The sequence below is a fragment of the Oncorhynchus mykiss genome, chromosome 15 (assembly GCF_013265735.2).
Source record: "Oncorhynchus mykiss isolate Arlee chromosome 15, USDA_OmykA_1.1, whole genome shotgun sequence".
Taxonomy (NCBI): Eukaryota; Metazoa; Chordata; class Actinopteri; order Salmoniformes; family Salmonidae; genus Oncorhynchus; species Oncorhynchus mykiss.
The window spans coordinates 31,885,032-31,901,769 of record NC_048579.1 but is presented as its reverse complement, the minus strand read 5'-3'; the positions used below and the strand labels follow the sequence as shown (position 1 = coordinate 31,901,769).

Below are 16,738 nucleotides of genomic sequence, written 5' to 3'. Positions count from 1 at the left end.
GTCACACAGCAATGAGGTATGGCGCTAAATGTGGCCCCTGGAGACTTTGAAATTGTGTTACGTTTTCCATATGGCGCCTCCGACCACATTTTTCAGATGAACCATACATTGTCTCTTAGCCTTGGTAAGACAACGGGTAATGCATTAAGCGCAAGCTGGGTGCCAGTGGTTTTCTAATTATTTATAGGCATCTCAGGCTATTTATATATTTTTTATTGATTCTAGGACAAGGTCTACCTGTATCTTGGGGGGGGGGGGGGGGGGGGGGGGGGTAATTGATTATTACGATGATGGGACAACTTGTGGCACATGGTGTTGCTTTTGTCACTAACAAGCGACCAATCGCGTGAGGGGCAACCTTCTAAAAAGGCATCACTATTATTGTTGATCACCTGACGTAGTAGGCGTAAAGTGAACCCTCGGTTATTCGCTTCCGTTGGCAGGGCCAGTGACCACCGGTAGGACACAGGCGGGCAAGAACCGGGAATAGCGCGACAACTTTATTTTCTCATCTAGCCCAATTGATTTTCGATAGTCTTGCAAAAACAACGATTGCACTTGATTTTAAACAATGGCTTCACTGTCTATCCATTCAAGTGTGGATTATGCTAAAACCCTTCTCCCGGACTTTTGGGTGAGGTAAGGATAAACTACCCAGGTGTTATTTAATTTTCCAGCATTATAGGTAGCCTATTTAGAGCTCCACCTATAAGCAGGGGAGAACCGGGACGAAAGTAACACTTTTTTTGTCTCCTGATTACCCTGATCGATAGAAGTAGCGACTCCATATTTTATGAAAAACTGCTTAGTCTGTGTCCTCTACATTAACAACTGTCATTTCATTTTCTAGGGTAAATTAAATATACCTTGAACAGACCTATGCGAAGTTACTTCTAACTGCCGGCGGGCGAGAATAACACAGCATTGTTACAGAAGTAAAAGCTGTCGAAGTGCATGTTGTTCTATATCAATATCGCTCTTATGTCCGGTTTGTAATGCTCGTTAGTCAATACACTTGTTGAAAGTATCAGCCATAATTTCATGTTTCAATTGGTATGATTTTGCTATAGGTTTGACATCAACATTGTTAAGCAATGAAAAATAATCAACGTCAATGTTTAGCAAACAATATTGCCTTGCAATATTAATGACAAATGGAACACCGCTATATTAACCACAATTTTCTCATCTCACTTTAATGGGAATGTAGTAGGATTTTGTTTTTCACAATTTTCAATGCAGTGACTTACTTTTTTTTTGTACTTGCGTTGCTCAAAACCACTTAACTTGGTGTAACATGGTCAGACTGGGCTGTTTTATTTTGGGGGGTTGCAGGGAGTTCATCCTCCTATAGGAATGTGCTGATTTCACTGCGTAATTTTAGCTTCTGTGTTATCTGAAAAAATGTTTTACTTTCGTCCCAGCTCTCCCCCATATCCTACTGCATTTAAGCCACCAAACATTTGAAAATACTATTCTGAATCATCTAAAGACGCACCTGTGAAGCGTAGCCTACATAATTAGGATTTGCCAATGAGTTATGTCCCCGTGCGAGGCAGACCAGCCTTCTTCCAGACAGCATAATTCTTTTTTTAAATAGACATTACTGAACTGCAACTACCGTTTAAGAACAAAACCGAACTCAACATTGTTTTGAGTAAACTGGTTTGCAACAGAATCGGCTTAATGAATATACCCCCTGTTGAACGCGCAACAGGGCCATGACTAATTGGCAAATCCTAATTATATAGCCTACGCTTCACAGGTGCGTCTTTAGATCATGCAGAATGGTATTTTCAAAGTTGAAAGTTCAGATGTGTTATGTAGAGCAAACATGCCTATCTGACATGTAGAACAAGGAATCATGTCCACCCTAGTCATGGCATTTCCACAGCTGTGTGGCCCTGCTCCAAATTAGTAAGACTTTTTTTAAATGGCCATTTTAAAACTCTTAAACTCAAACATCTGAACTTGAATAAAATTATGGTAATATAGGCTGAAAGCAAAATATGTCAAGTAGTGTTAATACTTCTGTGATTTCACTAATGCCTGTGGGTGTGCCCTTTGTCATACATTTCCACAGAGGTCTACCTCCCCTCTCCCCTCATTGGCAGTGTAATGATGTTACAATATGATAGGACTAAAGTTTTTTTTTTAATTAATGGATATTGTCAATAGTTATGTGATTAGGCATGAAACTCAATTCTTGATCAGCTGACACTGGGAGAACAACCTGTTCAGACTTAACAACTCTAAAGCCTTGTTCACACTGGCAGTTTGAAGTGACAAAAAATCTGTTTCTTTGCATGTTTGAATCTGTTCTTTTTTCCTACTTTCTGAACATCCAAAAAGCACACGGAATTGGATATTACAAGCCACATTTCAAACCACCTTTTGTAGGTGCTTTGAAATCAGATGCAAATCTGGTTGCTGGCCATATGATGTATTTGCCCTCAAGTGGTTTTTAGACTTATTTGGCATATCTTGCTTGCTAGCGACTATGTGGAAGCTCCTTAGGGGAGGACCATCCTCAGGGAATTTCATAAATTTAAATTGTATAATGTTTAAAGTTATGCTTTTTAGATAAAACTATACTAAATATAATCACATCACCAAATAACTGATTAAAACACTATTTTGCAAAGGTCTATAGTAGCTTCAACAGCCCTCAGTTGGGTAGCACCATGGTGTAGCTGGAGGACAGCTAGCTACTGTCCTCCTCTGGGTATATTGACTTCAATACAAAACCTAGAAGGCTCATGGTTCTCACCACTTTCCATAGACTTGCACAGTAATTATGACAACTTCCAGAGGATGTCCTCTAACCTATCAGAGCTCTTGCAGCATGAACTGACATGTTGTCCCTCCATTCGAAGGATCAGAGAATGAATCTAGTACTGAAAGCATAAGCTACAGCTAGCTACCACTGCAGTGCATAATTTGGTGAGTAGTTGACTCAAAGAGAAATCAAATAGTTTAACACTTATTTATTCTGAAATGAAGGAGAAACAAGATTTTTTTTTTTTTTTTAATTGTATTTCTGTTTCACTTACTTAGCAAATGCAGCTAGCAAGTTTAGCTTACTGCAACAACATGCTCAAACAGAGATTGCTATGTTAGCTAGTTGGCTATGACTTTCCAAGTTAAATTGGTAATACCAAACTCTTTGTCACTGTGCCTGCCGGTGTAACAGCTACTGACTGCACTAATGTTACTGCACGCGTCATCAGGGGTGTCTTAATTCCACTGATTCTGTTAAAACGTTTCTCAAATGGAAAAAACAGGGACAACACCTGAATTTGGCCAATAGAAACTAATTTGCAACTGTTGAACTAATGATTACGCCCTACATCAGCTAGCTGCAGGCAAGAGTGTGCAAGGCGGTGTTGAATGTCACTGTCTGTCCATGTGTCACTCAAATTTCTCTCGACCTGTGCACCTACTTTGTAAACTTTCATTCATAGGGTCGGTTATAGAAACCTCATGATGGGTATAGGGGAAAGTTTGAGTTTCTTGTAGCCTAACTATCGCTGTTACATTGAACTGGATGAATGTAATACAAATTAGTCATCCAATATGCTGTAATAGAAATAAGGCCATGCTCATGAGAAATTGTCCTCATCTTAAACGTCACTGACCGCCACTGGTTGACATTTTGACAAGAACATATGATAGGATAACTAACTTGTTAATTGTTAACAAACAAATTAGTGAATGTGCTAGAAACGGATAAACCTGAGAAACCTAACTAGCTAGTTGACTGCTGTGGCTAGCCAAAAAGGACTTGTATTGAAAGTTGGATCATTTTATCTTTAAAAATATATAATAAAAAATGTAAAGGATACATTTTTTTAAGTTTTTCTTACACTATAATTTTGAACATTCAAAGCGACTGGGAAATGTCCATGGCAGCCATTGTCACCTTAACTTGCTACATAACTTCTTTGGTGGTGCTCCTGCTTCCTATCACTAATCAGCCTACACCACTGCACACACACCTGTCATTATTATGAGAAATAGCATGGACATGTCAGCAAATGATTGCTCTCTGAACACGCGCGCGCACACACACAATTTGGTCACTTGTAACTTGCTGTTTGGACAGTCATTATTCCAAAACCGATTTGATAAACTAGGCGTGCAATGTTAACTAGTTTATATGAATATGATTTTTCTTTTTAATGTTCAATTTCAGTTCTGCACAACTGTCTGTCAATTTGTTGACCAGCAATGAGGCTATTTAAATCAGGCCTGCAGTGTGAACAAAGCCGGTTGCTCTAGCCAACTTCCAATGTTAGCTTTAGTTTGAAACGCATAACTGAATAATTCAGATGTTATTCTTTGCATATATTTTAAAGTTCCACTTGCTCTATAATCTCACTGAATACTTTTTAGAGGTCGACCGATTAATCGGCATAGCCAAGTTTTCATAACAATCTGCATTTTTGGACTGCATGGCAGGCTGACCACCTGTTAAGCAAGTGCAGCAAGGAGCCAATGTAAGTTGCTAGCTAGCATTAAACTTACATTATTGAGAAATTATGTGCATATTTAGTTAATATTGCCCATTAACATGAATTTCTTTTAACTAGGGAAATTGTGTCACTTCTCTTGCGTTCTGTGCAAGCAGAGTCAGGGTATATGCAACAGTTTGGGCCACCTGGCTCTTTGCGAAATGTGTGAACATAATTTCTTCCTAACAAAGACTAATTAATTTCGCATAATTATGATATTGAAGGTTGTGCAATATTTAGCAGAGGTGGGACCAAGTCATTGTTCTACATGTCACAAGTAAGTCTCAAGTCTTAGCACCCAAGTCAAGACAGGCAAGACCGACAAGTCTCAAGTCCTAAACAAGTCATAATGTGCTCTTCACCAAATGTAATACCATTTCATATTTTTAACAAGAGTAATAGTATATTACATGTGCAAATCATGAATGCTTTTAAAAATATATTTACTACTTTCCAAATTAATGTTGTATTTCAATGGAAATACATCGGTAGCCATGAAAGACCCCCCCCCCCCCCCCCCCCCCCCCCCCAATAGTAATCGAGGATCGCTATCGGGCAACGTAGGCTTGTACACAATTGCCTATGCATTAACACACGCTCTCTCTGTGTGGTTACAGTAGGCTAATGTATGTCAATGGTTTTAGGAACAGCAGTAACATCAGGCAGGATTTAGGGCTACCAACTGCCTAGCCAGTTGTAGCTCCATCTTGGGTGCAATGATCACGTTCCCGCACTGACTGAGGAGGCTCATTAATTTAACGTTACGTTAGCCTACATTATACACTAGTAAAGTAATAAAATATATAGCTGTCGGCTATGAGTCACAACTTACCTTTCTTTGTGCAGCTTCAGATCTCAAACAAAGTTGGAAATTGTTTTGCTTCTGTCTAATTTTCTTCCTGCAAGTTTCAATCTGTTTGTTGGAACAGCGTTGTCTTTATATCAGAAAATAATAATTTGGGGTATCATCTTTTCAAGTGCTCCATCTGAATTCACCCACCAACGTTCCTCTGCACCGTCACGCACAACTTTTTCTCAGCTGGCACAATTTGATTGGCTGCTGTCCGACTCCAACTGTAAACCATTAAATGAAGAGTTGATGTGCTGTCCCCTTCAATTTTTTTATTGTATAATTTTTAAATATTTGGGCTTGGAGGGTGTCAAGTCATAAGGCTCAAGTCACGAGTCATTGGTGTGGAAGTCGAGTTGCAAGTCATGTGACTCGAGTCCACACCTGATATTTAGACTTAGGGTTGCCACCCGTTAGTTAAAATACAGCACAGTTCCGTATTTCACTGAAAGAATAAATGTTTTTGAAATTATAGTTTACGGATTTGACCATATTAATGACCAAAGGCTCGTATGTGTTTTTATTATATTTAAGTCTATGATTTGATAGAGCAGTCTGACTGAGCAGTGGTAGACAGCAGCAGGCTCATAAGCATTCATTCAAACAGCACTTTCCTGCGTTTGCCACCAGCTCTTCACTGTGCTTCAAGTATTGCACTGTTTATGACTTCAAGCCTATCAACTCCCGAGATTAGGCTGGCAATACTATAGTGCCTATAAGAACATCCAATAGTCAAAGGTGTAGGAAATACAAATGGTAGAGAGATAGTCCTAGAACTACAACCGAAAACTTCTTAACTGGGAATATTGAAGACTCCTGTTAAAAGGAACCACCAGCTTTCATATGTTCTGAGCAAGGAACTCAAATGTTAGTTTTCTTACATGGTGCACTTTTTTTTTTACTTCTCCAACACTTTTTGCATTATTTAAACCAAATTGAACATGTTTCATTATTTATTTGAGACTAAATTGATTTTATTTATGTATTATAATAAGTGTTCATTCAGTATTGTTGTAATTGTTTAATATATATATATTAATCAATCGGTATTGGCTTTTTGTTTGGTCCTCCTATAATCCGTATCGGCTTTGAAAAATCATAAATCGGTCGACCTCTAATACTTATTCTGCTAAAACCTGATGATCCTAATGCAACATTTGAGATGCTGTCTCCTCGCTGCGGAGATGTGGTAAAACAAGGAGGTAGACGTAGAGTATGTCTCTGTAAGAAGTCCAGCAGGTAGTATCACTCCACACTAAGAAGCGAGGCACAAAACGGGCTAAAAGTCTTAACTGAAGACATTACCTGTCCTGAACACACATTGTGCTCTACTGAACACGACCTTGAACTAAGCTAGTTTTCCTTTTTTTTTTGTCATTTTTGCTTCTATACTGACAGGTCAGTGTCAACTATCCAAACAACAATCTCACGCCGGATCCTTCCCCGACCCCAGCCGCGTCCCTTCAGGCTCTGTACCCAGAGCCGAAGGCAGAGGAAAGGGTTAATGGCCGCCTCCCTGGATGACCTCCTAGACCAGGTAAATGCATACTCCTGGGCTACGTTCAGCAGGACAACGTTGTGGAGCGTTTAGATACAAATATATTTCGCAGAACAAACATACCTCAGCTAAGTGATTTCTTATTTTACTTGTCAATCTTAAGATGAAGGCACCAACTGGAAGTCACCCTGGATAGGAGTGTGTGCTAAAGTGTCTGACTAAAATATGAATGTATTCAGCTCTGGATGTAATTTCGATCTACAACGTTTGCATACTGTTTGTGCCGCTTGGGTATTCACAATGGTTGTCATTCAACATGTCAGTCTTTAAAGTATTCAGAGAACCATTTCATGGGGACAAAAAAATCACTCTTCAACACTTACATCAACCCCACCAAATAATTGGTGTAATTAAAAAAAAAAAAAAAAAAGTAATGTCTAATTAGAGGAGGAATGTGAGGTGGAACTTCCTGCTAATGAGATGTCCTCAAGGACAGGTTGCATTACCTTGTGAAGTTAATATACACAAAATTGCAAGCACTGCTTCTAGACAGGCAACTCTGTAACCAAATGTTAAATAAAATATGACCATTTCAACACATTTAATACACTCCTGGTTTACTGACCCTGTTAAGGTGACGCTGCTTGTTGCAATTGAGTAACCTCACCCGAGAGACTTGGGGTTCGGAGTGCAGTGGAGTGAAATGTTCAGGGAATCATATGCAAGACATTTCTATCGGCAGAATGTTTTGCCCTCCTGAACGCAACCCAGTCTCATGTTGTGCAAATGACCTACAGTATGTGATTCACAAATGGATATATAAACTCAGCAAAAAAAGAAACGTCCTCACTGTCAACTGCTTTTATTTTAAGCAAACTTAACATGTGAAAATACTTTTTTGCCAATCCTGTCTGGTTCAGCGACGTTGGGTGTGTGCCCATGGACAATGTTGTTGCCGGTGATGTCTGGTCAGGACCTGCCTTACAACAGGCCTACAAGCCCTCTTAGCCTATTGCGTACAGTCTGAGCACTGATGGAGGGATTGTGCGTTCCTGGTGTAACTCTGGCAGCTGTTGTTGCCATCCTGTACCTGTCCCGCAGATGTGATGTTCGGATGTACCGATCCTGTGCATGTGGTGTTACACGTGGTCTGCCACAGCGAGGAAGATCAGCTGTCTGTCCTGTATCCCTGTAGCGCTGTATAAAGTGTCTCACAGTACGGACATTGCAATTTATTGCCCTGGCCACATCTGCGGTCCTTATTTATCCTATCCTAAGGCACGTTCACGCAGATGAGCAGGGACCTTGGGCTTCTTTCTTTTGTATTTTTCAGTGTCAGTAGGAAGGCATTTTTAGTGTGGTAAGTTTTCATAACTGTGACCTTAATTACCTACCATCTGTAAGCTGTTAGTGTTTTAACGACTTCCACAGGTGCATGTTCATTAATTGTTTATGGTTTGTTTCCCATGCTTGGTCAGTGTTTAAACCCTTTACAATGAAGATCTGTGAGGTTATTTAGATTTTTTTACGCATTCTCTTTTGAAAGACGGGGTGCTGAAAAAGGGACATTACTTAATTTTTTAAATTTTTTTTTAGTATGGTTGATCTTCCAAGGATGGTCACCTGGCATGTCATGTCATCTGTAAAAGTGAAGTTCTCCACAAACACAATGTTAAAATTGTTGATTGAACAAAATCGTTGTTGCCTACTTTTAGCATAATTTATTTTTTTGAAAATTAAAAATAAAACCATTTGAAGATCTCATAGTGTGTGCTATGACACCGGTCCTACCCAGACAGCAAGTGCCTTCCTGTTGACATGCCAGTTCCTCATCCTGGTGCTAGAGGAAGATGGGACAGTGGTGGACTCTGAGGCCTTCTTCCAGTCACTGCCAGCCAATACTCCAGTCATGGTCCTGCAGAAGGGAGAGACGTGGACTCGGGTACGTATACATACAGACATACATACATACATACATACAGTCATACAGTCATACATACATACAGTCAGAAGTTTACATACACCTTAGCCAAATGCATTAACTCAGTTTTCACAATTCCTGACATTTAATCCAAGTAAAAATTCCCTGTTTTAGGTCAGTTAGGACTTTATTTTAAGAATGTGAAATGCCAGAATAATAGAGTGATTTATTTAGGCTTTTCTTTCATCACATTCCCACTGGGTCAGAAGTTTACATATACTCAATTAGTATTTGGTAGCATTGCTTTTTATTTGTTTTAACTTGGGTCAAATGTTTCGGGTAGCTTTCTAAAAGCTTCCCACAATAGATTGGGTACATTTTGGCCCATTCCTCCTGACAGAGCTTTTGCAACTGAGTCAGGTTTGTAGCCCAATCACATAGCCATTTTCTATGGGATTGATGTCAGGGCTTTCTTGTCCTTAAGCCATTTTGTGACAACTTTGGAAGTATGCTTGGGGTCATTGTCCATTTGGAAGACCCATTTGCGACCAAGCTTTAACTTCCTGACTGATGTCTTGAGATGTTGCTTCAATATATCCACATAATTTTCCTCCCTCGTGATGCCATCTATTTTGTGAAGTGCACCAGTCCCTCCTGCAGCAAAGCACCCCCACAACATGTTGCCACCCCTGTGCTTCACGGTTGGGATGGTGTTCTTTGGCTTGCAAGCCTCCCTTTTTTCCCTTTTGTTTCATCAGACTGGAGAACATTTCTCCAAAGTACAATATTTGTCCCCATGTGCAGTTCCAAAAGATGGTCTGGCTTTTGTATGTCGGTTTTGGAGCAGTGGCTTCTTCCTTGCTGAGCGGCTTTTCAGGTTATGTCTATAGGACTTGTTTTACTGTGGATTTAGATACTTTTGTACCTGTTTCCTCCAGCATCTTCACAAGGTCCTTTGCTGTTGTTCTGGGATTGATCTGCACTTTTCTCATCAAACGCGTCTCGTTCCTGAGCGGTGTGACGGCTGTGTGGTCCCATTGTGTTTATACTTGCATACTATTGTTTGTACAGATGAACGTGGTACCGTCAGGCGTTTGGAAATTGCTCCTAAAGGTGAACCACACACCTGGCCATGGAACAGCTGAGCAGCCAATTGTCCAATTACTTTTGGTCTGTTACTGTTCACCTGATTTGGATGTAAATACCCTCAAATTAAACCTGAAAGTCATATTCATTATTTCATGTCAACTCCAATATTCTGTTGTAGACGGCTAAAATAACAATGTCCAAATATTTATCGACCTGACTGTACATGCACACAGAATTTAACTTTAGTGCTAGGCATACTGTTGCCTTGGGAAAGCATTTGAAGATCACTATCTGCTGCAAGTTCATATCAAATGAGGGCTGGCCGTGTCGTACTTCTGTTGTAGGACTGACTAGCCATTTTTGGATGTCACGTTTCCCAAATGTGGAGACTTGCTGTATTATCACACACCACAAGAGGGCCACACTTTCACATCAAACCAGGGATCTCCAAGTAGCTGTCTGGAACCAGAGTTCCCTGGTTTGATGTGAAAGTGTGGCCCTCTTGTTTTTAGAAATGTTTACAAATGAAAAGCTGAAATGTCTTGATTTAATAATAAGTATTCAACCCTTTTGTTATGGCAAGCCTAAATAAGTTCAGGAGTGAATGAATGTGCTTAATAAGTTGCATGGACTCAGTGTGCAATAATGGTGTTTAACATGTACTCCGCACATAATTATCTGTAAGGTCCCTCAGTTGAGCAGTCAATCTCAAGCACAGATTCAACCACAAAGACCAGGAAGGTTTTCCAATGGTTCACAAAAGTGCAGCTATTGGTAGATGAGGGGGGGGGGGGGGGGGGGAATCATTTAAAAAAAAAAATAGATATTGAATATACGTTTGAGCATGGTGCAGTTGTTAATTACACTTTGGATGGTGCATCAATACACCGTCACTACAAAGATACAGGTGTTCTTCCAAACGCAGTTGCTGGATTTCACCATGAGGCCAATGGTGACTTTAAAACAGTTGCAGAATTTAATGGCTGTAATAGGAGAACTGAGGATGGATCAACAACATTGTAGTTAATCCACAATACTAACCTAATTGAGAGTGAAAAGGAAGCCTGTACAGAATAAAATATTCCAAAACATGCATGCTGTTTGCAATAAGGCACTAAAATAATACTGCAAAAAATGTAGCAAAGAAATTAACTTTTTGTCCTGAATACAAATGTGTATTTTCCCCAAACAAAACAATCACTGAGTTCCACATTTTTTTTTCTAGCATGGTGGTGGCTGCATCATGTTATGGGTATGCATGTCATCGACAAGACTAGGGAGTTTTTTTTCAAATAAAAATCAACCGAAATAGACTAAGTACAGTCAAGATCCTAGAGAAACTTGGTTCTGTCTGCTTTCCAACAGACACTGGGAGACCAATTCACCGTTCAGCAAGACTATTACCTAAAACTCAAGGCTAAATATACACTGAACAAAAAATATAAACGCAACATGGAAGTGTTGGTCACATGTTTCATGAGCTGAAATAAAATCCTGGAAATGTAAAGTTCTCTACCCTAAGTTGGCTCCAATGTTTTAGAACTTCAGTATCTTCAACCGGCCTTGCAACCGCAGAACGTGTGTGTGGACGAGTGGTTTGCTGACGTCAACGTTGTGAACATGTTGTACCCCATGGTGGGGTTATGGAATGGGCGGAGTTACAGTTTTTGACTTAAATCGTCTTAAATCTATGGCAGTAATTGAAAATGGCTGTCTAGAAATTAACAACCAACTTGACCGAGCTTGATGCATTTCTAAACAAATAATTGGCAAATATTGTACAGTCCAGGTGTGCAAAGCTCTGAGACTTACCCAGAAAGACTCACAGCTGTAATCGCTGCCTCGGGTGATCTCTTAACTCTGGGGGTTGAATAATTATCTAATTTTTATTTTTGGATCTTTCAGTGTATTTTGTGTAATTGTTGACACAAAATTACACGTTTTTAATCCCACTTTGTAAAATAACCAATTTTGGAAAAAGTCGGTGTGAATACTTTCTGAATTCACTGTCTAAATCATGCCTTGATTAGAGGGAAGAATGAACCAGAAGTGTAACTCTGCCAACTTGCCAGATTTTAATAGTCCTGTCTTAGACTGACCTTTGTCAATTCTTGTACAGGTCCTACCAAGTTCCAGCCAGCCCAAGAGAAATGGAATCGGTAAATTGAGTTTTGACCTGTACAAGTTGAACCCCAAGGACTTCATCGGGTGTCTAACCATCAAAGCAACTCTTTATGAAATCTACACACTGTCGTACGACATTCAATGCACCAGGGCCAAGGGTATCTTGAAGTGAGTACACTACCACACCATCTCTCAAGGGGACATTATTGGGGGCTGTGGGGGGGTGGGGTTTTAAAATGTCAGGTGAAGTAGTACAGTACCAGATTTACAGTACCAGTCAAGTTAGGACATTACTCATTCAAGGATTTTTCTTTAACAAATATATATTTTTTTTACATTGTATAATAGTGAAGACTTCAAAATGATGAAATACCACATGGAATCATGTAGTTGCCAAAAGTGTTAAACAAATGGCATTCTCTCAACCAGCTTCACCTGGAATGCTTTTCCAACAGTCTTGAAGGAGATCCCACATGCTGAGCACTTGTTAGCTCCTTTTCCTTCACTCTGCGGTCCAACTCATCCCAAACCATCTCTTGGGTGATTACGGAGGCCAGATCATCTGTCATTTCTCTGCTTATTTGAGCTGTTCTTGCCATAATATGGACTTGGTCTTTTACCAAATAAATTCTGCACACCACCCCTACCTTGTCACAACTGATTGAATCAAATGCATTAAGAAGGAAATTAAACAAATTAACTTTCTGGAATTAACACGCACACCTGTTTATTGAAATGCATTCCAGGTGACTACCTCATGAAGCTGGTTGAGAAAATGTCAGTGTGCAAAGCTGTCATCAAGGCAAATAATGGCTACTTTGAAGAATCTGAAATATAATTTTTTTTGATTTAACACTTTTAGTTACTACATGATTCCATGTGTTTCATAGTTTTGATGTCATCACTATTGTTCTACAATGTAGAAAATTGCTAAAATAAAACAAATAAAAATCTTTTGACTGGTACTGTACATTTTTTTTTATAGGCACTATTCAAAATGTAAAATATTTTAGCAGAGAAATATTCAGTCGGCAGGTCATTGTGTTTTTGTTAATTCCTTCCCACTGGGCACAGATGTCAGTTAAACATCTAGTTCTGATTTACATTTAATGGTGTTGGCAACTAATGTGAAACCAACAAGAAATTGAACCATGTCATTGGACTAAAGTAAAAAAGATTTAAATTCCTTTGCCAGTTTTCCATGTTGATTCAACGTCATCAAATGGGACAATTGTTGGTGTTTAAATTACATAGAAACAATGTTTATTCTACCAGTTTGTGTCCAGTGGGTTGGCTGCAAGGATATCTGAAGATTCCAGTTTTTTTTAACATGAACAAGTTGGGGCTTACAAATTGGTCTTCACTGAACAAGTTCTGAGATAACAACAGAATGTGCTTTGACTGTTTTTAGGAAGTTTTCAGCTCTGCCTTTTCGCATTCTCTTTAGAGCTCTTCTGCGTTGTCTGACGTCTGTGGCGAGAGTGGCGGGGCAGCTGCTCCTGTGTGGTTCCTCGTACATACTGCAGTACATTGGGGACGATGACTACTAAGACGTGATCAAAGTTTCAAGGCCCTGTTTGAGCTCTTTAAAATGAACCAGGTGAAAAGTGTCCAGGGCCTCCTGAATGCCATTTTGTCTCACTAAGTAACTGGGAAAATTCCTTCATGAGATGCGTGTAGGCCTTGTTACCGGCTGGTTTCGTTGAGCCATTGCAAATGTATGTAAAAACAATGTTGATACACATCAAATAAAAGCACTGCCCTGCTGGAGGACATAAATACAATATGCACATTTTTACTATGGGCAACACATACCGACTTGCATGCATCTCTAGTTGGGATGTGATTTTTGTTGCTTTTTAAAGTCATTAAAAAAAATCTGGTTGGCCTCTGTCGCAAAATATCAATGTTCTTAAACTATCCCGTAATCTGGATGGCCCCATTTGTGTCGTATTTTTTTTTAAAGAGAAATGTATGCCTGAAAAGTCGCTTGAATTGACGTGGTGACTGTTTTGAGTGATTCCATTCCCCATCAGAATAGCAGTCTACTAGCGTGAATCTCGAGTATTTCCTCTCCATGCATCTTCTCAAATTGCATTGGAGGAGATCGCCTCAGATCTTGTCCTCCAATGAGTTTTGAAGTTGTGAGGAATCAGGCAAAGACTTTCTGGCCCAACGCTAGGTAGCCTAGGTTCGAATAGCTGACTCTGAAAAATGTTACTGTGCCCTTGAGCAAGGCCCTAATTGTGCCTGTAAGTCACTCTGGATAAGAGCATCTGCTAAATGACTAAAATGGGGTTTACTCCAGGACCAATTGAAAGCCCAACTGTCTGGGACTGTGCATTGTCTAAGTACAAAAACATTCAATTTGGAAGCACTCAAACTAAAATGTCACTGAATATTTGCCCTGTCTGTCAAATCTATAAATAAAGGTTTTTGTAAAAAGTGTCATCTGACTTGATGCAAGCTATTAGTTTGTCAATGATGTGTATATTTTCTGTGGGTGATGTCAAATACTTGGACATTGGGGCTCCTACGCTTCAGTCAGAGCCTAGCTGCAGTCATTTTGCAGACTGCCATGATTTCCTTTGTCGGCCATAAGCTATTTTAAATCCATTTGAGCTGTGTGCTAGTGATGGGTGGTCACATGGTACAGTACATTATCACTAATTCTGCTGGGTAACCACAGACTTTTACATATCCTTCACCAGAGCAATAGACACATTTCTGTGAACAGGCATTTAGAATCTTTCAGACTACTCGTGGACACTTCCCAATACATGACTGATCAATCCTGTTTGTTCTACATGGTACTATTCTATCTGTATATTGTTGCACCCTCCTGAACCAAGGGCCTTAGTTCCTAAATGGGCAGTCCAAAGTTAGCAGTGTGAAAGCCACACTTCTGATATCCTCAATTGGGTAATTTGATCCTTTTAGTCTTGACACTTGCAGTAATGTCATCTATTCATGGTCAGCAGTCAGGGGAATTAAGGGTAGTAGGCTACATTCTGGGTTGTGTTCATAAGGGGACACTGTACCAAATGGCATAAAATGGACAGACTACAAATACCTGTCCAAGACTAGCTTGTTGAGTCCTATGAATACAACCCATCTAGTCCCCCTGTTTCAGTCTGGTGTGCGTGACTCCCCACCTGGATTTAGTGTGAAAAATGTGAAAATGTTTTTTATTTAACATTTGGATAAAAGTTTGTTCAGAGCTATAAAAATGTAGATCATTCACTGCATTTGAGGAACAGTGGGAATGTAACTCTGCTTTGAAAGTTGATAAACTTGTAAACTCATTGAGAAAGTGGCCTTTGAATCTTTTGGTATCTAGAGAAGAGCTCTGTCTACACCCATATGGCATTGCTCACACCCTCTTAAGCTTTAGCCCCACCATCTCGTTTCGCTCTCTGTGCGTTCAGAGCGCACACTTGGCGCGATTTGTTTAACTCCGGATAACAAACAGCAGACCAGCTCTGCTGGCAATTTCATTATGCTTTTTTGTTGAAGTTTACTGACACAGGCCATATTCAACGGGTGTTGTACACTTTAGCTTAAGACCAGTAGCTAGCTAGCTAAACAATGTGTAAGATCACACACAATGTTAGCTAATGAGCTGGCCAGCTAAAGTTAGATAAACATCAATGAACATAATGACATGATTTGGCACACATACCCTGCATGAATCTGCTGGGAGCATACCAACCAGGTTCAATGTTAGCTTGCTAGGCTCTAACTAGCAAAGCAAATGGCTCTGGGATACGAATAATAATGGCATACACTAGCTAGCTAACAGTACACTTTAGCTTGAAATGAAACCACTTTCTGTCAATTAGAATGTGTATTATCTGAAAATGTAGCTAGCTTGACTATCTTACCCGTATAAAATATCATGCATGATGGACGCGTCTCCCTGTCACAGATGCCCTTAGTTTGAAGATGTAATCCATAGACGGATGTTTTCAAATCAAAGTTTGTCACGTGCGCCGAATACAACAGGTGAGTGAAATGCTTACTTACAGGCTCAACCCAATGGTACGGGGGGAAAAAGTGTGTGTGTGTGTAGGTAAGTAAAGAAATAAAAACGTAAAAATACATTTGAAAAAAAAGAGTAGCAAGGCTATATACACCTGTTAGTCTTATTGAGGTGGGGGGGTGGCACACAATGCAAATAGTCCAGGTAACCATTTTGTTTTCTTCCTCCGTCTCAAAATTTGATTCTCCAGAAAGTGGAGAGCAACACTTATGCAGCTCCACTGCACGATACATCAAAAAAAGCTGCGTTCGACAGGATTTCCAACGCAGCCTTCTATTTGGCAGACCAATCCGAACTCCTCTTTCGACATGTCCAGTCCACTCATTATCTCAGCCAATCATGGCTAGTGGGATGGTAGCTACCTTTTTCTGTGGCTTAACCAACAAGGCTCGTAAATTTAACAATTTTATTCGTATTTACAGATGGCATCCATGAAAGTTCCAGAGTTGTGACTTGCGACATACACCTAGTTTCCTGAAACGGTTCACATGTGCAACATGTGTGATGGGTGATGGGTTTCTTGTCACACCCTGTAAGGTATTGTACCTTTTTGCAGTTTGTACCTTTTCAGATTCGAACCTGGGTCCAGCGACTGTCAAGCCAACACCTTAACCATTACACCAAGAGGTCTGTACTTGCTCAGTGTTGGGTTAAGCTCACTACAAAATTACATAAGTCTATATAAAGATTTCAGAACTGT

At 39.9% G+C, this 16,738-nt stretch overlaps 1 protein-coding gene across 1 annotated transcript; it reads left to right on the top strand.

The window, feature by feature from the left end:
- The first annotated feature begins 382 nt into the window (after positions 1–382).
- On the top strand, positions 383–14,447 carry cidea (cell death inducing DFFA like effector a). Its single transcript, XM_021563082.2, has 5 exons — positions 383–639; positions 6,763–6,901; positions 8,658–8,804; positions 11,992–12,164; positions 13,444–14,447. The coding sequence occupies exons 1-5, from the start codon at positions 572–574 to the stop codon at positions 13,544–13,546; spliced, it is 630 nt and encodes a 209-aa protein (XP_021418757.2). The 5' UTR covers positions 383–571; the 3' UTR covers positions 13,547–14,447.
- The last annotated feature ends 2,291 nt before the right edge of the window (positions 14,448–16,738 follow it).

Excerpts from the sequence above, each read along its gene's own strand:
- cidea (XM_021563082.2), top strand. The coding sequence starts at position 572 with ATGGCTTCACTGTCTATCCATTCAAGTGTGGATTATGCTAAAACCCTT. Across the intron at positions 640-6,762 it reads CTCCCGGACTTTTGGGTGAG|GTCAGTGTCAACTATCCAAA; the intron begins GTAAGGATAAAC and ends CTATACTGACAG. Across the intron at positions 6,902-8,657 it reads TGGATGACCTCCTAGACCAG|ACAGCAAGTGCCTTCCTGTT; the intron begins GTAAATGCATAC and ends GGTCCTACCCAG.